We start from the raw sequence: 26,577 nt of genomic DNA, 5'->3' as shown, positions 1-26,577 counted from the left end.
TAAGTTTCACAAACTCTAAGTATAATTAGAAGAACATAAGAAGCAGGAGCAAACCACTCAGCCCCTCAAGGCAGCCCCACCCTTCAATAAGTATATGGTTGGTTTTTCCCACACCTCAATTCCCCTTTCGTGCCAGCTCCACACAGCCCTCAACTCCTTGATATTTCAAAAGTCTATCTACCACCTCTAAATATTTCAGTGATTGAGGCTCTACGACTCGGTAGAGAATACAAGACTTTCACTCCCCTTTGGGAGAAGAAATTGCTTTGCATCTAGTTTTAAAATGAGAGTGTCAGAATGCTGTAAATGTGTCTCCTGACTCAAGATTCCTGAACTAGTGGAAACAGCTTTTCAACAGCCACCCTTTGAAGCCCCCCTCAGAATCTTGTATGTTTCAATAAACTCATCTCTCATTCTTCTAAACTTTCATGAATAAAAGCCTAAATTAAGTTCATAGAGACGTACAGCACGAAAACAGACCCTTCATTCCAACTCGTCCATGCCAACCAGATATCCTAAACAGATCGAGTCCCATTTGCCAGCATTTGGCCCATATCCTTCTAAACCCCTCCTAGTCACATACTCATCCAGATGCCTTTTAAATGTTGTAAGTGTACCAGCCTTCACCACTTCCTCTGGCAGCTCGTTCTATACACGCACCATCCTCTGCATAAAAATGTTGCCCCTTCAGTCCCTTTTAAATCTTTCCCCTTTCACCTTAAACCTATGTCCTAAGTATGCCCTAACCATACCTAAGTATGAACAACCTATTCCAACAACTAACACTCTCTCCAAAGCATTTACAAACTGATACGCATATTCTGTGAATAGCACAGCAGCTTGCACAAGCTGCAGTTCACTGAGGAGGCTGCATTTGGATTGAGGTATGTACAACATAATGATTTGCAGCAAACCAATTCATGGTCTGTTGATCCTTCACCTCTGTAAACTTATGAGACCCACTCAAAGATGATTGGTGGCAGTATCCTTCTATCCACAATTACCACATGGCCCACAACAAGACAAGGGTATAAAACAGCTCAACTCTAAAACTAAAGTAGCTATGCAATTACGATATTTTAGGTATGACAAGTGGCATCTTGGTTCCATGCATATGTGCACAGTTCTAGTACAGGTCTCTACAGACATCATCTTAAGTAGAGCATTAGCACGGACACAGAGAGCATGCACAGAAGGTATGGATAGTGGGTAGATTGTGACATCAAACAGGATGCAGTGTAAACACTAAACCTAACAGTGATTTGATGCCAGTGAAATCAATTCAAATTTTGATTAACACACTCTCTGAATAGGCACAGCTGAGCATATATTCAGCAGCAGGAAGGAGCGCCCCTCCCCAACCCTATACACTCACAGGCGCGCGCGCGCACACACACACACACACACACACACACACATGCAGCTATTCAAAGGCTGTGTGTAGTGAGTATTGGGAGGCCTCAGAAAGAGTAGCAGATTTATTAGAAGATTATCTAAAATTCATTCAAATACTGCAACTCCTGTACTGCAAAAGAAAGGATTACACCAAAGCTTTCTTGAAATAGAAGAAACTGAAAAATACTGTGGGCAGAAAATATTCACTCAGTTCTACCAAGGGGTAATTTTAAGTTTGACATGTGTGTAAACAGAAAACACTGGATTAGCCATCTACTGTACGTCACTCCTTATTTTTATTTTAGTTGACATAATTTAATATTTTGAAGAGAATGCCACATAAAATTAATTGGAAAGTTTCATCTGAAATAATTCTTTGCTTTTCTCATTCAATATTGTATCTAGAAAAAATTGTAAGCTTTGCTCAATTACACTGAAACTAATGGTCTTCATAAATTAAATTTCAATGGGTTTTACCAGTTGAAAAGTATACATTCAACTGTATGGCTTAATCTAGCCACCAGGAAAATTGCTTACTTCACACTTTCATATTTTTAAAAATGTTGCATTATTTGTGCAAATATGAACTACACCGTCCTGAACAATAACAAAAATAGCATACTTAGCTCGTTCTGCCTCATGAATAAACACTGATCCAGGTATCTTTTCATGGTACTGTGCAGACTGCCTTAGATTCAGTTCTAAACATATCTGGGCAAGCCTGTAGAAAATAAACACTTTATTTGTAATTCAGGACAAGGGACAGAGTGCAAACAAAACATCTGGTAAATGTAATTTTGTGATTTAGCAACTGCTGTGGTAAAGGAAATAGATATTGCAAATCTTAACTGCTGCTAGGATTCAAGTAACTGAAACTGTACATTGAACAAATCTGTTAAAGTATGCATTCTGTAATAACAAAGGTATGAAGAATAACATCATTTCTCAAGCATTCTGCCTCAGTATTTACGTAGGAAGATAAAAATAGTTCAGTGCAGTTATTAAGGGTGAAGTAGGAGGGCCACTAATGACTAGAAATGCTCAGAAGGAAACTGCATGAAGAAATTAATGGGAAGAAAAGAAGAAATGTTTCCAGGCCCACACAGCGTAAATTCCAATATACTGAAAAATTGAAGAAGGCTGTTCATTACTTTCTTAACCATTTTCTGAAATGGGAATTATGTTTAAGAACTATAGGGTGGCAGAATCTATATCCCTATTTAATTAAAGGGGAGTGCTATATCAATGTATTATACACTAGTCAGTCTGACCTCAACTGCTGGTAAATTGCAGCCCAACAGTGATAGTTTAGGAAGGTACAGTCTAATCTGAGAAGGTCACTTCGGGAAGAGTAAACTATACCAATTTAAGCAAACATTTCAAAAAACTACTGGTGTTCATAGGACAAGGCATTGGGTGGTTATTTGACACTGCTTGCTAAGATGGTTAAAAGCAGAATTATGAAGCCTGATGCACAGAATATTACAAGGAATATCGTCCTACGCATAGTGAAATAAGCTATGGGGACAGAAAGCAGAATGAAGGGACAAATGTTTGTTTCTCAGTTGGTGAAATATAAATAATATATTACCCAGGGAATTATGTTGACTATCATTGAAAAATAGATGGCATGAACATACCCAAGAGAATTTTTTTTCCCAATTATACTCATTTGTTGTAGATATAAAGGAGTGAGGAAAATTGCAGGTGATTCCTGGGGAATATTACAGGTTTAATGGTCTAATGACAGTGGTAGAAGCACAAGGCAGTTTGAGAACATTTGAGAAAAAATGGTAGTGAAAGGAACTGAAGGTGAATTGCTGGAAATTTTAAGAAAGTGGATGAGAGACAGAAAGGTTTAAGGATGCAGAGCCAGAGAGCTATAAAAAGGGATGGTGAAGGTCACAAAAATGAGAGGTTAATGTTGAAGTTCTGTGACACATTGGTTAAATCATTGTGGAAGTAATATTTGTAGCGCCAATCATTCCATTAAAGCTAGGAATTTATGAGGGCTTATGAGTAAGCAGCATTTGGTAAGTGATATGAAGAACAGTTTGTCATCCGTTGGACATAACACAAGTTGGAGAAGTGGAGGCTGATCAATTCTAAAGGACATAATGCCATGGTTAAGTAGGGGAGGGGGAAATGGCTGAAAAAACGTGGCCTTTGGGCTGAATCTCTTTTTAAATAAACAATTTATATAAATTATAAAGAAAAAATAACTAAAGAGGCAATATAACCATTACTGAAATTATATAACATTCGGAGATAACTAATTACTGCACTTTGAAAAAATCATTAACCTGAGATGGTAAAAATCAGAGAGGCTCTTGCTATCCAACACCTCAGTGGCTATGAAATCTGCCAGCTGAAGAATCGGCAACGTCAGGTGTGTGTATGAAATGGCTTGCAACTCCTTCACCAATAAATCCAGGTAGAATAAACTGTAGGTCTTTCAAAAGGAAAATAAATTAGTTAGTCTTGTGGAACTAGGTTTTCAAACTTATTTGATTATCCAGAATGTATAAATGGATGGATGAGATTCATGTGCAGCTGATATTATTATCCTGCCGTTAACTTCATCATAAACATTAGGAATGGCTTGTAACACAGTGGCATTCTCTCTCTCTCTCGCTGTCTCCCCCCTCAAAGAATTGTAGTTGTCTCTTGCTTGTAAGCGATATTCTTATGTGACTGCTTTTGTCATAACTTTTTCTTCACAGTCGGTTCTGCTATAACGCGTGTTTGTTCAACGCGAATTGGCTTTACCATGATTGAAGAATTTAGATCACTATTTGTGCAAGACGAACTTTCCTTACCTGTATTGGCTATAACGCGATTCCAGCCCCGTTAGTTTAAATGGCGCAGCTATCGCACAATTTCTTCTAACATGAGATCGCACGAAAACGGAACAATCCCGTGATATCAGAACCGAGAATTATTTGTGGCTGTTGTCCAACTAACCCTTATCACACTGCTCAGAAACTATACTCTGTTATCTTTATCTTCCATCATCTTGTTTATATTCCAACTAGCACATCAACATAGTATCGTTGAAGCATTTCCACGATCTTATTCTGCTTTTCATGAAGATTTTTTTTGATTTCAAAAGCAGTCTGACATTATTATAAAGGATTGTTTTGTAGATGCTATGAATTTTAAGACATTTTGATCACTTTTCCCATCAGTTATTAAGCCACCGTAATAAGAAAAAGATTCAACTTGTATCCACTCTTATTTTTCATCTTATGAAATCACGTTCTTTGATATTATCAATGCATACCATTTTCCTGCAGTTTAATGATAATCCACATTTATTACAGGATTTGTTTTTAAAAATTCCGTCCAGGAATCTTCACAAATTTTTGTCTATAACTGCCCCAATTAATTTGCCATCAGCCTAACTCAGATTAATTATATTCTGTCCACCTATTAAGTTTTCTGGCAATTCGAATAGATGTTTTTCAATCATTTCACTTATGTTTGCAAACATCTGGAAAAAGACTGCAATCCTTGTCACACGTTTTTCAAAGCTACTATTATTCATGGTTAATCTTGACTCCTGCTATTTAGCTCTAATATAAATTATGAATCCATCTTCAGTTTTTCCCTTCCATGTCCAAGTTATGTAATATTTTAATCATCTGTCCATGTCTCAGTTTGGTAAATGCCTTGGTGCAAGCTATGAAACAGAAGTATACAGATGTTTTAATTTTTCAATATAGCTTTAAATACAGGCATTGAATTCCTTGCTCCTTTTCCTTCAATTAACCATGTTGTTTTCTGCTATCTCTGGTCTAATACTGCTTCATACTCTCATTTTGATGATTCTTAGAATGATTTAAACTATTAACTGCATGGCTAGCAGTGCCATTGGCATTTTTGAAACATGGTTTTGTGAAATGACTGCAATCTTATACCAATAGCATGTTTTAAAAAAAAAATGTTTTACATGGGATGTAAGCATTGCTAACAAGGTCAATATTTTTGCCCATTCCTAATTTTCCACTAGACAATATAGTGAGTCTTGATCCACTGTAGTCTATATGGTTGTATCAGTATCTGAATCATCACCCATAAAACTTCAGACCACACTGTTGAGACAAGTAATGAATGAAGCACAGAAAAGAAATATTGTGGCTACATGAGCAGGTCATAGACTATGAATCCTGTGGCAAGTAACTCACCTCCTGACTCCCCAAAGCCTGTCTACCATTTACATGGCATAAATCAGGAGTGTGATGGAATACTCCCCACTTGCCTGGATAAGTACAGCTCCAACAACACTCAAGAAGCTTAACACAATCCAAGACAAGGCAGCACATGCAAAATATTTACTCCCTCCATTATCGGTGCTCAGTACCACCACTAGGTGCCATTCAGAAAATGCACTGGAAAAAGTCCACCAAAGCTCTTTACACAGCACCTTCCAAACCTGTGACCACTACCATTTAGAAGACAAGGGAAGCAGATACAGGGGAACTCAATCACCTGCAAGTTCACCTTCAAGTCAAGCAGCATCCTGATTTGGAAATAGATCACTGTTCCTTCAGTGTCACTGGGTCAAAATCCTACAACTCTCTCCCTTGCAGCATTATAGGTGTACCTATCCAATTGAACCACAACAGTTCAAGAAGGCAACTCACTACCACTTTACCAAGGGCAACTAGGGATGGACAATAAATGCTGCCCTCCCTGGTGATGCTCTCTTGGATGAATGAAAGAAAATTTTTTTTGGCAACCTGCATGCAATTTCAGTCTGAGACCACTGGGTGGCACCATAATAGTATGTTGCAGTAGCCAGCTCTGAAGCTCCATTATGTAGAATTTTACAGCATACGGTGGGTTACCAGATTTTAAGTTCTGTTATTTATATTTTTCAGGCAAAAGGGTATATTTACTTTCTAAAGTATCCAACCTATCTCAATATACATTTGCTTCAGCAACATAGGGCTGGATTTTATAGGACGCATGGTCTGCATTCCTTTAAGTAAAATATTAGTGGAGAGCCCACTCAGGGGAAGAATGTCTCCCCCTTCATCATTTAATGATCCACTGTCCATTCATATGTGGAAGGCAGGATTTCCTCTCAGGGATAGGCTGGCAGGCTCTGGGAGAGGCGAGGAAGGGCCTAATCTGAGAGGCTGGAGGTAGGAGGCTGAAATGCTACAACCAAAACTACCAGCTACAAACCCCTGTACAGAAGTACAATGCAAACTCCACCCCTTTCTCTTTAAAACAAGTGCATGATGCTGATGTTGATTTTAAAAGTGGGAGTTTTAAACTGTCAAAATAGTTTCAAAGGCTCCTAAAAACGCATGCAGCTTAAAATCACAGAAAATAATGCTTTCTATACAAAAGTCTTACCTGTGCTCAGACAGCAGTCAATTCTGCCATTTTCTTATTTCAAAATTAAAAGTGACTTCATGATACCATCACTCCATTTTTTGGTGTGATGCTGCTACAGGTGAAAACCCACTACCATAAACATACAACTCTTTAAGGGAAAGGTACAACAAAAGTTAAAGATAAGCCAACAACTACTTTTAAAGCTGTAACAACAAAAAGAAAAACCAACTGCTACAGGTAAAGCGAGAGTAACAAAAAAAAGATTTTAAAGCCAAGAAGGAAAAATAGAAAAAGCACCACCTTGGAATGCAGATTGTTATTCTGACTTTTTAAAGAACATAAAGAGTTAAATAAAAATGGAAAGCAAACAAATAAGAATGAATGGCCACACACTGGCATTCTGTCAAAACGTCAGTGAAAGAAAGAATTAATATTTATGGATCAGCAGATAACTTACAAAGAATGACAAGCAATCAAGGATTAAGAGGAATAAAATCATCATGTATTTCTGACAATGACTGCAATGATCCCAACAAGAATCTTTTTTCAGAATTAGAAGATGAAATTAAAGACGGAATCAATTTCAGAATACACAGACTTGTGCTCATGTCAGTGCCGAGACCAGATGAAACACTGACCAACTTGTAGGCAGGTATCAACAGGAAGATATGGATGTGATTTTAATGAAGCTAACTTTGCTGAAAGGCTTATGGAACTGGTTATTGCCTCTACATCTATCAAAAGGCACTTCTGGGCTAACCCAAAGAACATACCATTGTTGCTCCACTAAAATCAGAAGCACGTTTGAAGCAAACAAGCAGGCCAGCTGCAACTGCAAGTGCTTGAGTCTGGAACAACTACTACAGCCATCAACAGGTTCAGAACAACATCCAGATCTTGAATGAGAGATAACAAGGTGTAGAGCTGGATGAACACAGCGGGCCAAGCAGCATCAGAGGAGCAGGAAAACTGACGTTTCGGGTCTGGACCCTTCTTCAGAAATGGGGGAGAGGAAGGAAATTCTGAAATAAATAGGGAGAGAGGGGGAGGCGGACAGAAGATGGATAAAGGAGTAGATAGGTGGAGAGGAGACAGACAGGTCAAAGAGGCGGGGATGGAGCCAGTAAAGGTGAGGGGAGGTGGGTGAGGTGGGAGGAGTGGATAGGTGGGAGAAAGGACGGACAGGTTAGGGAGGCGGGGACGAGCTGGGCTGGTTTGGGATGTGGTCCCCTTGACCTGTCCGTCTTCCCTGGACTGACCTACCCCCACCCTAACGCCCCACCTACACTCACCTTTACTGGCTCCATCCCCGCCTCTTTGACCTGTCCATCTCCTGTCCACCTATCTGCTCCTTTATCCATCTTCCATCCGCCTCCCCCTTTCTCTCTATTTATTTCAGAATCCCCTTCCCCTCCCCCATTTCTGAAGAAGGGTCCAGACCCGAAACGTCAGCCTTCCTGCTCCTCTGATGCTGCTTGGCCTGCTGTGTTCATCCAGCTCTACACCTTGTTATCTCAGATTCTCCAGCATCGGCAGTTCCTACTATCTCCAAACCTTGAATGAGGTATGTTTGTCTCAGCCACCATGACAGCCTGCATATATCTCAAAGTGCTTGATACTCTGTTTCTGCAAGAGGACGTTGGGTGAAAATGTGTAGAATAAACCTTAAATACAACACAGTCCCTGACAGCAGCATGTGCAAAAAGGCAAACCAAGCGTCAATGCCAAGGAAGTTTCCAAAATTCTGTCCCTGACATACACGCATGTCAACAAAGTAACTTCAATGTTACAGTTTGTAAACCACAATCAGACAGCACATGTTCAAACTGACACACCATATGGGCTCCACTGGAAAAATTTCACTTCCAAAAGAATGAACGACATGCACCATTTGTTAACATGAACACCAGTGCCAGAGCAACTATTATCCCTTTATGCATCTTACACAAAATGCACTCAGGAAACTGGAAAAGCATGATGCAGTCCACTGAAGAAACACTAACCATTTACAATGGGTTCAACATCCTATACATTGGCATTATCTATCTTAAATGCCATATAGCTCTTCAGAATTGACACCCAAACCTTTCACATCATTGAAACACACGGATCTTCTAGCATCAGTCTACCGGCATTCACAAAACTAGATAACATTACAATTCACAAGCTCACAAAACCATCAGTTGCAACAACAAAGACTCCAGACTATAACAATCATCTGATGTATTTTAGTCACACCCAAGCACTGTAGGTTCAACAAGCTACATCAGATGATAGATGGAGAAGAATGAAGGGGGGATCTCATAGAAACCTATAAAGTTTGAGCAGGACCAGAGAGGTTAGATGCAGGAAAGATGTTTCTGCTGGTGGGGTAGTCCAAAACCAGGAGTCATATTTTAAGGATAAGGGTAAATCTTTTAGGACTGAGATAAGGAGAAATTTCTTCACCTACAAAGTCATGGGCCTGTGGCTTATTGCCACAGAAAGTGGTTGAGACCAAAACATTATGTGCTTCCAAAGAGGTAGATATAACTTTTGTGACTAAAAGGATCAAGGGATATGGTGGGGGAGGGAAGGAGTGGGGTTGACAGGATTAGGGTATTGAGCTCAATGATCAGCCATGATCATAATGAGCAATGGATAAGGCTCAAGGAGTCAAATGGCCTACTCCTTCTCCTATCCTCTATGTTTCAATGATGACTAGCTGCAACAGCTCAAAGACATCATCATCTGTAGGTGGCCTGAACTCCCCAAGTTATTATATTCTTTCTGGTCATTCAGAGATGACCTAGGACTTTCAAGAATGTGACTTCAAAGGCAAACATGGTGTAATTCCATTAACTTTATGTCCAGACCTGCTGGACCATACACATTTAGATCACATTGGTACAGAAAAAAAATTGATATAGTCTGTGTATTGGCATCGCATAAATAAGGACATTAATCAAATAATGACGATGTTCAAAAAATATCACACGGTTAAGAGAACCTCTCCTTCCACACAAGATTTGTTCTGAGCCATGCTACACGATTATAATTTATATTTTCCATATCAATGCACATGACTAGATTCTGGTGATTGACTCTTTCACCAAACTCCCTTTGAGAGACGAGTTAATAATGCTACTACTAGTACTAAAACACTCCCTACATACATGCAGACAGACATAAAAATAACATTGATGTGTGTGGAGAGAAATATTGGGAACGCAGTCTGATGGTCCCTCTTCACAGATTTTGCTGATGGAATCTTTTTAGCTTGTCAAGACCTTTCATTTGATGCTTTCTGGCCTCAGGTACTTTCACTTCTTTGCAGGAGGTGCAGAGTAATTGCTTCACAACTTATTAAGTCTCTGACTAATTGGTTAAAAGCAACAGTTTACAGCAACCAGTGAGGGAAAATCAACTGGCTTCCTACAGGCTTTAAGTGTTTTTGTTAACTGCAGAGATAAAGTCAGCACCTTTCTCGTTCATATCCACAAAGCTGATAAGGTACTGGGGAGGAGCCATAGTTGTTGGCAGAAGGCCTTTGTCATCGATAACTTGTCATTACTCCACAGACCAATTAACTACTTGTTACTGGCCAAATCTTATTTTATACATACACTCTGGTGCCAGTTTGTATGCAACCATATTCTCCTCCACTGGCTGAACAAACAACATTGTAAACAGCACTCCGAATGTGCGCTGGTACCTTGCTTTTAAATAACAACATGCAGCAATCCCTTCCACAATCCTTACATTTTAAAAGTCCTTTTCCTATTCCAGTCCACAATCAGACATAGAGAAAAATAAAAAGAAATACATTGGCTGCCAAATTTAGTTTGTTCAGTGTACCACAACAAACTGTGTCTAAAAACAGTCTATTGTATTCTAAGCTACTCTTCAAAGACATGGAGGATTTGGGATGTTCAACATATTGCCACTTCTCCTCACTACTGTTTGTCAAAAGGTCTCATGGAATGCACTTTTCACACCATAAGACTCATCATTAATTGTTAATTAGTATGTCAAGATTTTCAGATAAACCTATGTGCTACCCCTTAAGCAATGGTTTATCCTCATAAACAGTTCAAATGTTTTGGAGTCAAATCACAGTTTTTATCTCCCACAATCTTACCACCCAATGTACATGATGCCTTGTTGGAAAGAATGGGACAAAATCTCACAAGAGTATGATCACCAGGCATGCAGACAATTATCCAATTCAAACCAGGACAAAGCAAACATGTTTGAGATTTTCACAAGAATACATGGGTTCATGGGAAAATACTATGCTGTTATGTCTAGTCTCTAACTGTGTAATGAACAATGCTCAAGTGTTGCAAAGATGTGGATGACGTATCTGGACTCCATATCATCAAACACCGGTCATAGAGGATGGCAACACTGAAACTGAAGGTATTGGGCTAGACAAAAATCTCACATTTACAACTTGCATCCACAATAACAAAAACATCATCGGCTGAAGCTACAATATCAAGTTGTATTCACAATTGGTCATATATCTATCAAGGAATTAATGTACAGAGGTAATTTATGTGTGTGCATCATTATACATGTTCATCAGCAAAAATGTTCCTTTTTTTTAAAGGGAAAAAAGAGATATGTATAATGGTACAGCTCCCAGACCAGACAGGTCTACACCTTTAAGACAGTTACAAAACATCACAACATGTTCAGTCACCCATGTCTATACCGTGTACAGTAACATCAGTGAACACAGAACCGAGATTATGTGTATAAGCCTGTGAAATGGTAGCTTTGTAAATAGTCAATTTGGGACAAAATTATTAGTCACATGGACAAAAGAGAGTTAATTAAGGAAAGCCTGCATCTCTTGAGATAGACAATTGTTTAACTAACTTAATGTAGTCTTTCGTTGATGAGAAAACAGAAAAGGCTGATCGGGGCAATGCTATTGATATGACGTACAATATCTTCCAGAAGGCATTTAGTATGTGTTGCACAACACAGTTAAGTTACAGCTCATGGAGTAAAAGGGACTGTAGCAACATGAATACAAAACAGGCAGTGTGATATGAAACAAAGTAATGGTTAATTAATGTTTTTATTCTAGCTGGAAGAAAATTGGTAGCACAGTTCTTCAGGAGTCAGTGATGGGATCTGTTCTCTTCCTATTATATGATAATGATCTAGATTATAGTGGACAGTACTCAAATGCAAAATTTGCAGATGACAAAAAACTTGAAAGCATTGTCATCTGTAAAGAGGACAGTGTAAAACTTCAAAAGGACAATGACAAATTGGGGGTGGGTGGATAATTGACAGATAAAGTTCAGTTTGAGGTGATACATTTTGGAATGAAGAACATGGAAAGACAATATAAATAAAGGATACAACTCCAAAAGGGGTGGAGGAGCAGAGGAATCTAAGTGAATCTGTGCATAGGTCATTCAAGATGATAGGACAGGTTCAGAGAGCAGTTTAATAAATTGATAGGGTTACATTATCCTAGATACAGTATCCTATGCTTTATTTATAGGGGCATAGAATACAAGAACAGGGATGATATGTTGAATTTCTATAAGGTACTAATTCAATCTACTGAGTACCAAGTCCATCACTGGATGCTGCATTTTATGAAGGACGTGATTGCATTAGAGAGTGAGGAAGAGGTTTATGGGAATGGTCCTGAGATAAATAATTACAGTTATGAAGATAATATGAAGAAATTAAGATGCTTTTCCTTATTGTAGACTAAAAAGTGATCTGATAAATGTTTTCAAAATCATGTTAGGTGTGAACGGCGTAAATAGAGACAACATTTTTCCACTTGTGAAAGGATCAAAATCAAGAGCACAGATGTACAGTATCAAGTAAAGCAGGTAAAGGTGATATGTGCAGAAATGTTTTCAAGCAACATATGGTTAGGTTTAGAATGCACTACCTTAGAATGCAGTGGGGGCAGGTTCATTTGAGGCATTCAAAATAGAATTAGATTATTCTTTGAAAAGAAACAACATTCGGGGTTTTAGGGGGAAAGACAGAAGAATAGCATTAAATGATATCCTCATTTGGACGTCCAGCATAGATAATGGACCAAATGACCTCCTTCCACAGCGTAATAATTCTGAGATTCTGTGGGAAATCTTAGGGATGTAAAAACCATGTCTTTTTATCTTTGTGCTTTACAACCATGGATTGAAACAAGAAAGAACTGTTTGAACTCCATTTGAACGAGGATGGATGCATATTCTTAAAGGAGAGAATTTGATACCTGTTGTGAACCCTTTTTGTGTAGCTGTGGGTTCCAGCAATGTGATGAGCTGGTGCCAAAGTTTGTTTACAAGTGAACCTGATTGGTTTGTAGTCTAGGGACCAATTATCAATGATAAAGTCCCTCTATCGGCTAACAACAAGGTGACTGGTTGTCAATTAGCTGATAGTGTGGGCTGTGAGTAAGGAAGATAGAAGCTAATCAGAGCAGGAGAGAAACCAGCAGATCTGCTGCTGCCAAAAAACCCACTCTCAGTCCTTTGCAACACCCCTTTACAACAGAAGAAAATCAACTTATCTTTCCTTCAGCAGATGCTACCAGCTGTGACACTGAATTGGGTAAGTCACATATGTTTCGTAAGTGAACAGGCTACCCTGTGCCTCTTGTACAACAGTGGAAACATTCGAAAAAAGATCGAGGAGAAGCCTTTGAATCAGCGATAACCATCATAGCGGATCTTGTTTCTGCAGACAACTGAACTATTTTATCAGTTTTCCCTCCACCTATGCATTATTTTTACTATTTATGTTGACTGTCTTTGTAAAGGGGTGTTTACAAGTCATTTAGAGATAAAATTGTCAAGTTTGTTTAATTTCGTTTAACTATTTAGCTGTAGCTAGAATCTAATGACCTGTAACAAATAAAAATTTCTTGTCCAGTACAGAAAACTGGTTTCTGATTTCTATCAACCTTGGTATGAAAATCAGCTGGCTTGGGGAATTTGCACATTTCTTTTAAAAATTTTAACTTCTGTGATGACTCCAGGAATAATGGGGTTTTATTTACACTACCCCACTGAGTCATGACAGGGAAGATGTTTGTGTTTTTTAATGAGTCCAAAATTAGAGATTCTGGGTGACATAGTGGTTCAGTGGCTAGCACTGCTGCCTCAAGGCGCCAGGGACCCAGGTTCGATTCCGTCCTTGGGCAACTGTCTGTGTGGAGTTTGCACATTCTCCTGGTGTCTGCGTGGGTTCCCTCTGGGTACTCCGGTTTCTTCTCTCAGTCCAAAGTTGTGCAGGTTAGGTGGATTGGCCATGCTAAATTGTCCAGTGTTCAGGGATGAGTAGGTTAGGTTGGTTAGCCACAGGAAATGCAGGGTAAGAATGGAGTAGAGGGTGGGTCCGAGTGGGATGCTCCTCAGTATGGTATGGACTCATTGGGCCAAATGGCCTGCTTCTGCCCTGTAGGGATTCTAGAGATCATAAATATACAATCATACATGAATAAAAACCAAGAAGGATTTTCCAGAGTTGTGAGAATATAGAATTTATTACTTCATGTTCTGAATAGCATATAAGCCTTTAGGAGAACCTAGATAACTCCACAACAGAAAGTCATTCAGATGAACCTTGATGGGAAGAACAGGTTCATAGAGTAACAGAAAACAGTAAATCAAGAAATTAAGCTGGCAACAGGCAAAAAGGAAGTTATTTAATGCAGCAATGTGCACAACAAAAACTGAAGTAATTAACGAAGCAATGGGTACCGACAAGTTCATAAATTAGGAGAGCAGTGTTTAAATCAATAAATCAGTGAATCAATGAAATAGCAGACAACAGGAAGTTTATATATCTGTTCAACCTTTACTGCACAACATGCCATCCCATATCACTGGCAATTTACTTTTCCAAGCACTAGAAATATACTTACTAACTGTAAGGGCAAGTAAGACACTCTAAAAGACTCTTTTAGTTTGAAGAGATCCTGTTACCTCACTTGGAAAATTGGAAAGTGTAAACAAAATATTCCACACTCTCATAGATGTCAAAGTTGACTTATGAAAATATCTAATTAACTGGCACAAAATTTATAATTTCTCCCAAATTCCAGAAATATTTTAGTTACTTACAGGTCTCAGGAAACTTTTCTTGTTGATCAAGCTGCAGCTTGAGCCCCTCTTAAATGTATCTCGAACTTCACTGGGGCATACAAAATTTGCCCACTCCTCTGGATTAGTAGGCATCACTGCAGGCAACATTTTTAATTTGCCCTTATCTTGAGCCTCCAATGCTGACTATTAGAGAAAATAAAACTCCAAAAATTAGGAACTGCTACAATGTTCCCATTATATTGATAGTCTTGAAACAAACAAACAATTCTGCCCTGCTGTACATCCCAAATTTCTTTCTTCCCTCCATTGGCTCTGGTCCTTGGAATTCCGTTTCTCACTTCTCCACAACTCTCTCCCCCTTTAAGATGCTACTAAAACCTAAATCTTTGACCGTACTTTTGTTCACTTGCCCTGATACCTTATGTGGTTTGGTTTCAAATTTTGTCCGGTAAGGTAAAAGGTAAAGTCATTGTATTCCTACCAGACCACAGAGCTGCTCTCTCATTAGAGAGAGCGATGACTAGTGTGGTTTAATGTGAGGGTCACTATGCCCCAGGTTAGGGGAGAGGTTGAGAAGGACCGTGGTAACCTCAGCCACTGTAGGAATTGAACCCACACTGTTACTCTGCATTGCAAACTAGCCATCCAGCTAACTGACCCCCTTTATCCAGTAACAGTTCTGCAACAAGTCTTTACTTATACCATGCTCATGGCAACATGTATACTTATATAAGAGACACAAATTGTTGTATTTCACAATTTATCACAAGATTGACAATTACTCTTTAAACAGAGTGTAATCTACCATCAACCATGTCTTCTGGTCACTGAATTCTCTTGTTCAGTCCAAAAGGAAATGAAATTACTCTTAAGGTTTTGGAGTAGAAATTTTGGAAATGAAATTAATTCTGCTGTATTCAGTTTGTGAGGCTAAAACCAATTGTCAGAATTTATCACGAGATTATATAGAAGCAAAAATGTGCAAATTAATGATGGCACAAATACTAAAAGGCAATAATAATGGAATCTTGTAAAGAAAATTAAGCAAACTTCAGAATTTGCTTTTAAAGTTTGAATCAAAGGACATTCCTCAGCCCCTGTACTGCATATTCCTGCTTATCCTGAGCACTATTAGCATCCTAAGACGTTCTTCAAGTTAGGTAGAAATTCAGTTCTATGGTAACAGCTAAAAGTCACTGGCTCAGGCAGGTCAGCCCAGATAAAGGCTAGTAGCAGAAAAGGCATCCTGATGGAAAGTCACCCACCAAATCTGAAAATGATGCTTGTTATGAAGGGGTGAGATAGAAGCAGCATGATAAAACAAAAAACATAGATAAAGCTGAAAGGGAAAGGAAATAGAGTAGGTAACAGGCACAAGACCATCATTTTGTCCGTGTAACAACTGGCACACTGCAGTCTTCATCTAATACCTCTCTGGGTAAACTCATCCACAAATATCACGACTCTTCTGTAAATATATAAACAGAATCCAGCAAAAGACAAGATCAGATTTTAGTTGAGAATTGGGTGTAAACCAGGTGCATGCCAAGAGATGCTACGTTACCTTGGCTATACCCGTACAGTCAATGAACCTCATCTGGTGTTAAGTGTTGTGCTATTGGTGCTGTACCTAAACCAAACCAGATTGAGCTGCAAATCTGAGCTAACTGGGAAACATAGAATTATATTTCGCATAATGTGTGTTAAATAAAAAATAATTCAATGTTTTTCTTCAGGTTTATTGCAGATTACCTCTCTCTTGCCCTTTGATTTATTTGACTTTGTTCCTGTGTCAGTACGGATCATTGAAATAGCTATAGATAATTGTTTCATAACTGTCTCTGCTGCTGTCAATGATACCTAAGTTTAAAATGTTAGGAAACAAAAAAAAAAGTTAAGAATAATCAATTACAATGACTTAGCTTCAAATTGAAGCTATTTTCAACAGTCAGACAACATCTTTGCTTATTTAGTTTTATTCATAAACAAACAAATTAGACTGTTATATAGGAAAAGTCAAAGACAAAAGGAAAGAGGAACAGACTGAGATTATATACCGCTTGCATGACCTCAAGATAGTTCAAACTGCTTCATAGCCAGTGAATTACTTTTGCATACATCAAAGTTGTTCAAGCAGTAAAGAGGTAATAATCAGATAATCAAGAATTAGGTGCATTTGTTGAGGTGTAAATAATATTCAGGACACTGGAAAACTATACTTTTATTCAAAAAGCTAAATGATCCATTACTTCTGAGGAGAAAAGGAGCAGAATTCAGAGCAAAATAACGAATGTGGTGAATAAATCAAACTTAGCTTTGTGCAAGATCAAGAATTCTATGTGAAAATTTAGAAGCTCGAGTCCATAACAAAAGACCAGATACTGTATTTGAGGCAATCCAACACAGACAAGAGTATAAAGTAATAACAAATGTGGAGGTCAAAAATCTCTGCATAATCGGACTTCAGAAAGTAGATTTCTGTCCAGGACCAAACACCAGCAGAGTAAATGTGAGTCCTTGGCTATATATGTAATTTTTAGACAATATTATGGACACTGTAGGCTAGAACAGGTTGCCTGCTACTGCAATGCAAAGACAAAGCTTAAAAATGTAATTTGGCATAGCAACACAGTAACAACAACTGCCATCTCAACAAATAGGGGAGGAAATGAATCTCATAATTCACTGCATAAAACTTAGCCAGAAAAGTCTGGTTTCCAAGGAATTGAGCAAAGGGAGAACAGCAGCAGGCTCTCAGATTATTTTCCGGGATCGGGGCAGTTTTAATGCTCTCCCTGGTCCCACAGTTAAATAAAAAAATTATTATTTATCTGTTTGAATGGTCTTCAGTGATTCCTTTAAAGGACCACCAGTTTAATTACACTTGTGAGCCACACCACTGCTTCCACTCCACAAAGTGGAAAATCAAAATCGAAATGATGTCCTAGATACATTTTTGCAATTTAAATTTATTAAAATGGCTTTAACCTATTTGAGGGTGAGCACTCTCCGTGTATATAGAGATGCATTCAAAGTGCATCCAGCAAAGCTCTGAAATTAAATTGGTGTAATGTGCTAATCCATGATCACTCCAGTCACCCAAAAACGTAATAAAATAAAACAATTCCATTAAATCAGACTGGTCAGATTAAATCAGACTTTGTTTCAGTTGACATATATGACTGTTAGAAGGTTCATTTATACAAAATTGTTTTGATTATTGCTTTTTCAAATAGCCTTCATGTGAGAGTATAAAGCAGATTACATATATCGTAATTACATAATGTATAAGTATAGTACAGGATTCATGCAGCACTTACCTGCCATATGCACATAACATAACCATATGCCATTAAGCAATGCTGCTTGCATGATTCACGACCTGCTACTATCGCCATTATAGTTTGTGCAATCACTAACGTTTCCAGTTGTCTCACATCTTGTAAGTTTTCTAAGGATGGGTTAGTGTCAATAGATTGTACTCCAATCAACTGTTGACGTTTTGTCGGAACCAAGTTGTCAATTTTTGATTGATTCTCCTTTTCAAAGTGGTCTTCTGAACATGAAAACAAAACAAAAACAATAAATATGATGTCTATATCACCCAAAAACAAAGCTTAAGTAGCAAAATTTTGATGATTTTAAACGGACATAGTAGCCTTCACGTTTTAAAAGACATCACATGATGGCGTGAATTTGTTCGCAACAAGTGGAATTGCAACTTGTGTTTTTTGTGCACTCGTGGGATGGCACCACGTAACTCAGGAAACACTTGGCAGATCTGGTATCATCTATGAACAGAGAAACGATTAATACTTTAGGTCTGTGACCAATCAGAAAGTGAAAGATCACAGAGCTGAAACGTTCACTGTTTTTCTCACCACTGATGATGGCCAAACTTGTTTTCCACTATTTTGCTTGGGTACTATTTTGTACAGTCATCAGTTCAGCGCTGGACTGATGACTGTGGGCTGAATCTTATCAGGTTTGGAACAATGTGGGCTATGCTATGAAACTGGGAGAATTATGAGAAAAGTCAAGCATTGCCTCTCTCAATTTTGAGAACAACTCACTGTATTTTCTAATATAGTTCTGGGGGTCGAGACAAGATTCTTGCTCGGCACTGGCGAGATATCTATTAAGGAGCAATTATTGCTTGTTAACAGGCCTATTAACCTCAAATGTGCCTCATAAATATACAGTTTTCTATCCTACCATCTGCCATGTGGAAACTGTACATTCATGAGGCCAGATTAGGCCAGGCATTTCTGACAACTTTCACTTGCTCTTCTGGGCTGCCAACTTGGAAATCCAACAGCAAAACTCAGGGCAAACTCAATAAGCAGCAGCTGCCAGCCCCACTCCTCCCTCACCAAACAATCCATGGACATAGGCATCCAGCCTCCCTGCTCATGGCACATCTCTAATCCACTTCAAAACTGCACATCAAAGGGCACACAAGCAACCATCAGTGCTGCAAAGACACTTATGTGCAGAGACAAACACCCAGCTCTCAGGCTGGACCAGGCTGAGTCTCAGGCTGCTTGTTCACTCACTCACTATGATCCTAGCTGGATGTTCACAGCATCTCATTCTGGCCTTGGCCTGTCTTTGTGCGTTATGGCCCCTCAGCTAGAGCTACCAGGCTCACAATGCTCCTTCTTTAACATAGACACAGTCAGGAAGTTTGTTACGATTGTCAGAAGTCCTCAGTCAAGGCCTTCGGTCAGGATGTCACAGCACACCATGTCAAGGGCAGCCTCCAGTGTCAGTCCAGGGGCTTCGACACAGTCAACCAACCATTCAGGGTAGGCAGGGTCAGGATACCCTCCTCGTAAGAGGTAAAGATTTCAATGTCAGCCACCCTGCCAAATATCTTGGTTCTTCCTGCCCTACTGGGAGCTGTTCCTCCTGGAGTGACAGAAAGGGAGATATTGATGGAGGTAAAAGTGACTGACACAGTTGTTAGTACTGGTGGAGGTGGGGGAAAGGTGGTGAGATGTTCAGTGGGAGAGAGTAGAGGGCTGGTGGGTTAATGTCTGATGGGTTAGGATGGATGGGAGCAAATGAGAGATGACTCTGAACGCAGCAGTGAGAAGGTTAGAGCATGAGCCTTGATGGTGGGTCGGTACAGTAGGTAAATTATAGAGAAGGGAGAAATGTTACAATGTCAGTCAGGATGGTGGTTAAGATGATAACTTGAAAAAAGGTTGAGCAACCATTATGAAGTCCTACAGCAGACAGCAGCAACAAGCTGACACTAGAAATTGGTCTCTAAACTCTGGGTTGAAATTGAGCAGGTTTCTCGCTTGGATCTGGGTAACGTAAATGCTAGGTCAATGATGGTATTCCACATAGGCCTGAGTTTTCGCTCACAGATCAGGAGCATCATTTCAGGACAATAACCAGCTCCACAAATCCAAGCATGGAGTATGTTCCCCAGATGGTCAGGTTTGCATTCCAGAGAAGTGTACTGAAATAGACATACTTTTAAATGCCTATTCATGTCTATATTTCACAATATCAAAGAGCACTTGGCTTTTCCCAAAGGTGTCCTGGAACCTATCTAAAAGGGCATCTTGACTCTCCAAGGAACTGCACTAAGTATATACCTCCTCCTGTTGCGACTAATGTGCACAAGTTATGTTTTGGACTTCCCACTGATTAGGTCTGACTGAAGGCCTAAAGGATTAGGTGTAGACCATCCTTTAGATAGGCTAGTCAAGTGGAGAATTGATGCCATTTTTGAATACCAAATTGACATCCAATTGGTCAGGGTAGATCAGCCCCATCTTAAAATTTCCATGCTTGAAAAATATGTATTCAGCCAACCTGCTTCCTCCTTAATCTCCAAACTTGGTTTCATGCTCAGAAGTAAATCCACAGCCCAGTCCAACTGGCAGTAAGCATCACTTTGAGGAAATCCATTGCAATACAGCCACTCACCAAACACAATCAGTTGGTTGATTTTCTGCCAGTTACTTTCTGGATTCTGAAATATTATCATTCAAAAAACATTAACAAATGCAACAATACTTGCAACTACACACAAGAGCATTCTCATGAATAAGTACAGATCTCAAACACACATCTGCAACAGTGACATGGAGTTTATGCCCTTGGACTAGGGGATTGGAATCAAGGAATATTTGAGTGGGCTTGGATAAAGGAGAACTTGGCAGAAGAAAGAGAAGATATGACAGCGAGAGGTGGTGTGCAAACACAGAGTCATACAGCACAGAAAACAGACTCTTTGGTCCAACCAGTCCATGCCGAACATAATCCCAAATTAAACTAGCCCCCACCTGCATGCTCCTGGCAAATATCCCTCCAAACCTTTCCCATTCATGTATTTATCCAGATGTCTTTTAAATGTTGTAAATGTGCCCACATGCACCACTTCCTCAGGAAGTTCATTCCACACGTGAACCACCTTCTGTGTACAGAATTTGCCTCTCATGTCTTTTTTAAATCTTTCTCCTCTCACCTTAAAAATGTGCCCCCAGTCTTGAAATCCCCCATCTCAATGAAAAGGTACCTACCATTAACCCTATCTCTACTCTTCATAATTTGATAAACTTCTAGAAGATCACCTCTCAACCTCCCATGCTCCAGTGAAAAAAGTTCCAGCCTTTCTTTATAACTCAAATCTTCCATACCCAGCAACATCCTGGTAAATCTCCTCTGAGCCATTTCCAGCTTAATAATATCCTTCCTATAACTGGGTGACCAGAATTGGACTGCACTGGGAAGAATTGGGGTTAGAATCATTAGGAAAATCTTTGGTAGTGAGAAACATGATGAATGGGTGTTTGATGATGTGCCACAATGCAAGAATTTGAATGAAATTAAAAACATGATACTCCTCTTACACTGCATATTGTTTTAATGACCAAATGCACAAAATACCTTCAAAACATCTATTGAATTTTGGTAACAAGTTAATTGATCTGTAATTTCTTTTGAGAAAACTGCTACACGGTGCCACATGTAAGATACATATTCTTCGCTGTCATCCTTCAATTTCTGCATGTCCATGCTGATACCGTGACTAAGTCTTGTATTCACCATAATTCTGTGCTTGAAGAGAAGCCTTCAAATAGAGAGTAATAGAAATAATTTGTGAATTACTGAAGTGGTTTCTAGATTTTTAATCAATACTAAAACTTGAATGCTAATTGCAAACATGAAATTTTCATTATGAAGTGGTGTTTTTGTCTAGGGCTGAACTTTTGACATTTTTTATTGCTAGAAACAGCATAGAAAGTTCAAAGATTCAATGCTATTCCTCAAAGAAAAAAAAATGAGCTCACAAACCCAAGACTAGCAAGAGGTGCAATATGTGCATGGAGTCTACACAGACCAGAGCCACACTCTCCCAAGCCACCATCCGATTAGGGACATGGGGTCACAAAAACTTGGTACATTGTTTCTACTTTCATTCATGCCCGCAGGATTAACTTTTATTGGATCATGACTTATTTTTACTTACAGCCTCTGTTTACATCTGGGCATATCCCGAATGGCATCATCTAACACTTTCAGCCCAGCTTTCCAATCTCCTTTATTTATATAAATGTGGAATAAAAGGCCATACAGTGCTGCCACTAATTTCAGATCATCTTCAGGATCATCGACAGCTTGAAACAAAAATATAATCAGGTATAAGTTATTACACATCTACCAGATGTACATAGATCAGAACAAAATACTATTAGACTTTGTGTTTATTTAGCATTTTAGTATTGTAAAATGTCCCACTACATTTCAACCAAGCATAACAAAATAAAATACACAGATTTGAAGGAGGAAACATTGGGATACGTGACCAAAAGCTCGATAAAAGGGACAACTAATGACGTGACTCTCTTGTTTGATTCGTAGGATATGGGTGGAATGGAACAAATAAAGGGCAGTCCTACTCATTTGGACAAGAGAGAAAGGAAAAATAAAGAAAGAAAAACAAATAAAAACTGAAAGAGCTGCAAATGCTGTAAATCAGGAACAAAAACAGAAGTTGCTGGAAAAGCTCAGCAGGTCTGGCAGCATCTGTGAAGCAAAATCAGAGTTAATGTTTCAGGTCCAATGATCCTTCCGCAGAAAAACAAATCATATAGCACATTTCACAAACTCAGGTCATCACAAAGCACTTTAGACGCAATTCACTAATTTTGAAATGGTCATTGTTGTAAGATAGAGAATGCACAAGTCAATTTTAGATACAGTACATTCCCACAAACTACAATGTGTTTATGAGTGGATAAAATGTTGTTTTTAGTATTGGTCATTAATGTGGTCAGGAGATCAGGGATAAAAACTCTGTTTTACTTCAGAACTTGGAAAGCAGACACAACCTTGGTTTAGTAGCTCATCCAAAAAGTGGCACCTCAACAATGCAGCAATCATTAAGGCCTACACTGTAATGTCTGTCTAGATTTTTGTGCTCAAGCCTCTGAAATAGAACTTATACCCACCCATTCTGGTTCAGATATAGGAGTGCTACCCAATGACTCATAGATGGTACAGGGAAGGGATAGAATTTCAACATCTCATAGACAATGTGTAGAAAATCAGTGTCGTTTAAAAGAAAATGAAACAACAGGGCAAAAAAAAATTCTGGTGGTCATGAACAAAATTGCCAATGTAAAATAAGAAACCAAGATGAAGATTTTTGGTGATATCAAAGCCTTGGTTTCCTGGTTCACATCAGCAGAGGTTTCTGGCTAGTAAGATCATTAGCCCCCTATTTAATTCATTTCTAAATAAAATTAGTAAGTAATATGTCAATCCATTGAGATGTGACTCCTAAGGGAGATAAAGGAAAGAATTTAGGCGAGGTGACAGAGTTTCCCCACACAGTAGGAGAATCAGTTAAAACCCCTCATTGCCTTCCCATTAAGGCTCACCGTAGTTTAATTGTAATCAGGCACTTACCTGGACAGCATATCTCAATTAGGTCTTACACTGGGCAGAAATCCCATCTTGAGAGCTTCCAGGCAACCAGAGGTGTAATAACCGATGCCTGAAAAGCGCAGAAGCCTTCACCAGAGATCAATGCTAGATCTCTGGAGATAGGCGAGTAGGAAGATGGAGGTCATGAGGACAGCGTCGCTAGCAAGGGGACTGTGGGCCAGGGGGGGAATGTGAAAGTAGTGATGGCTTTCAATGGCAGCCCCTTCCCAATGCACTGTTAATTAATCATGAGGAATCTCAACGCCGTCCCCATGAAGCCTAAGGAAATACTTTTAGAAGACATGGGAGATGCACATATGTCCCATTAAATCTATTAGCCATCATTAAATCCAAATAGGTTGAAGGAGAGTTATTCAGCTTGTTCATGAACCTAACTGAACTGCTCCATTCTGGTGGGAATCCTCCATTGGGCCCTTGTTGCTCCCCGATAAATGTGGGATAATTTTCTAGTCACCAGAAATCAGATGAGGGGCATCCCACCTAATTTCCCTGATCCTTCCTGTGCCTCACACTTGCTTCAGTGGATTCCATTAAATTCCACCCCATGTCTCAGTAGAGGACAAACACAAATTGGAAGGGGCACTTTAAAAAGTGCTTTGTTTCAGAATTTACAAGATTGAAAGCTACTGAGGAGGAGGCAAATCTTCAGTTGGGTAAAGGTGAAGTGAAATACCCAATATGAAAGGGAAACAAGTTAGTTAAGTTAAGGGAAGATTCAAACCCAAATGACAGGAGGAATAACAGAGACCGGTTCAGGAGCAAGCATGGGGTTAAATTCTCCAAATAAAGTGCCTGCATTTTGGGAAATTCACGATCTTTTAAAATTCCAGACTTTGCCACAGTGCACTCTCAGGTTTCTTGTAGAGCGATTGGGTGTGTAAAATAATGGTTTGATGTCATAGTGATTTGAAGGGACGGTACAGTGTAGATGAAACAAACGCTGCCCGACATTGAGGACTCAAGAATAAAGAAACATTACTTACAAGCCAAGTATGCAAGCAGAGCAGGAGAAACTTACTTTACTCAGGGGGCGGGAAGGTTATGTACCTCAGAGTTAGAGGTTGAAGCAGAGACCATGGTAACATTTAAGAATAATTTACTTGGTGATTTAAAAAAAAAGAGAAATGAAAGGAAAAGATAATAGAATGATAGATTAACTGGAACTACTAGCTCACGAGGAGGATAAACATCAATGTCAACTAGCTGGGGCAAAACACCCAATTTTGATGCTGCAATTTTCATGGATGAACATTGTAACTTGACTGAACTGAATTCAATTATTTATCGTTTAAACAAATTAAAGAATTATCTCACAGTTTAATGCAGAGCGATGCAAAACAAAAGACCAACATATAAATATAAAACAATGAAATTTAAATTTGTATTCAGGCTTATTTGTTAATTGATTTCAACCCGGTGACAACATTGAAAGAAGGCATTGCGAGCTCAGCACCCCTCTGTGATTTATGATTAATTCAGCAGAAGCGATAGTGTGAGCTATAAATCCCCACCCCATTTATTATCTATAACTTCCTGTTCATGATCTTGACTATCAGAAAGGAAACCTATGAATCGCCAGTTGTGTGTGTAAAGGAGTGTTGGGGTACGTGAACGTGCGCATTTCACTTGTTCCGAGTTCAAGATCCATTTCTGTTTTGTATTGCTTTAATCCAAGAATTTGCAAATCATTTCCTCAGTTTTCACTAACATGTTGATAATGCTCCTTGTGCAAAGGGAAGTTGTTGTTGTTTAACTTTTGAATTCTGAATCATTTCTTCCTTTTCTTCTTCCTGCTGGTCAAAATGAAAAGACAATGCAGTTATTAAAAAAATATATATTTTGTGAAATCATTGTATATATTGAATATATTGATAGATTAGGCTTGATGAAAAAATGTCACATTCTCAAGGCACGTATTTGGTTGAACAAATTTGTCATTTCACTCATCAACTGCGCATTGACGAATTGGAAGCTCTTAGGATGCATTAAAGCATAACTGTGCCAGGTCTTTGAAAGAGCTGCTAAATTTATCCTGCACTTTTGCTCTTTCCTCTTCACAATGTAAATATTTTCCTTTCCATGATTTATCGGATCTCTTTTTGAGAGCTGTTTTGGTGACAGCAGCAGGGTAAGGATTCAGGTCAATTGTACACCAAAAAAGACTGGTGGCCCAGGGTATACCTGTAGGACCACGATTAGCAATGCGATAAAAGCTTTCAAAATTGATTATTCATGAATCACGGTTTTCAGCATTGAAATTTGTGTCAAATCTGAATTAAATGTCAGTATTTATGAGGCCCACTGTAGCTTCAGTGGGCAACCCATTAATTGTTCAAAATGAGGAACTCAAATCGGAGAGGCCAAGATTAATTCAACATTGCATTAATCCGTCATTTTCACCTCTCACCCACACCATTCTACCAGGAGAGACAGGGTTAATATCGGAGGCATTGTTGAAATTCCTTTGGGGATCTGCCATTCTTCTGTCATAATGCCAATAACACATTGGCTGGCATCTTGCCAATATGGAGAAGATTCAGTGTATCAGTTTGTATTTCCAGATGTTTCCTTGCTGTCTTGTAACGGTATGAATGTTTTGTACACTCCTTACTAGGCAAATGCATGTAGAATGGGGGTGGGGGAGAGAAGAAACACTGAGAAGCTAAATGAAAAGAGACATATAGGAGATAACAAAGTGTACAGCTGGATGAACACAGCAGGCCAAGCAGCATCAGAGGAGCAGGAAGGCTGACGTTTCGGGCCTAGACCCTTCTTCCTAGACCCT

The 26,577-nt window shown here is 39.0% G+C and overlaps 1 protein-coding gene across 1 annotated transcript in view; it reads right to left on the bottom strand.

Annotated features, from left to right (window-relative positions):
- Positions 1-26,577, bottom strand: part of LOC109932541 (cilia- and flagella-associated protein 46) — a 205,298-nt gene that overhangs the window by 107,397 nt on the left and 71,324 nt on the right. The window contains exons 24-32 of the mRNA XM_048609174.1: positions 25,501-25,582; positions 22,312-22,459; positions 21,729-21,912; positions 20,652-20,811; positions 18,140-18,375; positions 16,572-16,679; positions 14,838-15,002; positions 3,699-3,847; positions 2,018-2,116 (exon numbers count right to left, since the gene is read on the bottom strand). Of these exons, the coding sequence (XP_048465131.1) occupies positions 2,018-2,116; positions 3,699-3,847; positions 14,838-15,002; positions 16,572-16,679; positions 18,140-18,375; positions 20,652-20,811; positions 21,729-21,912; positions 22,312-22,459; positions 25,501-25,582 (1,331 nt within the window). The remainder of the gene's footprint in view (positions 1-2,017; positions 2,117-3,698; positions 3,848-14,837; positions 15,003-16,571; positions 16,680-18,139; positions 18,376-20,651; positions 20,812-21,728; positions 21,913-22,311; positions 22,460-25,500; positions 25,583-26,577) is intronic.

This window comes from Rhincodon typus, chromosome 20 (assembly GCF_021869965.1).
Source record: "Rhincodon typus isolate 14 chromosome 20, sRhiTyp1.1, whole genome shotgun sequence".
Classification (NCBI taxonomy): Eukaryota; Metazoa; Chordata; class Chondrichthyes; order Orectolobiformes; family Rhincodontidae; genus Rhincodon; species Rhincodon typus.
Note: the sequence above shows the minus strand (reverse complement) of the source record. Positions and strands in the feature narration are given on the sequence as shown.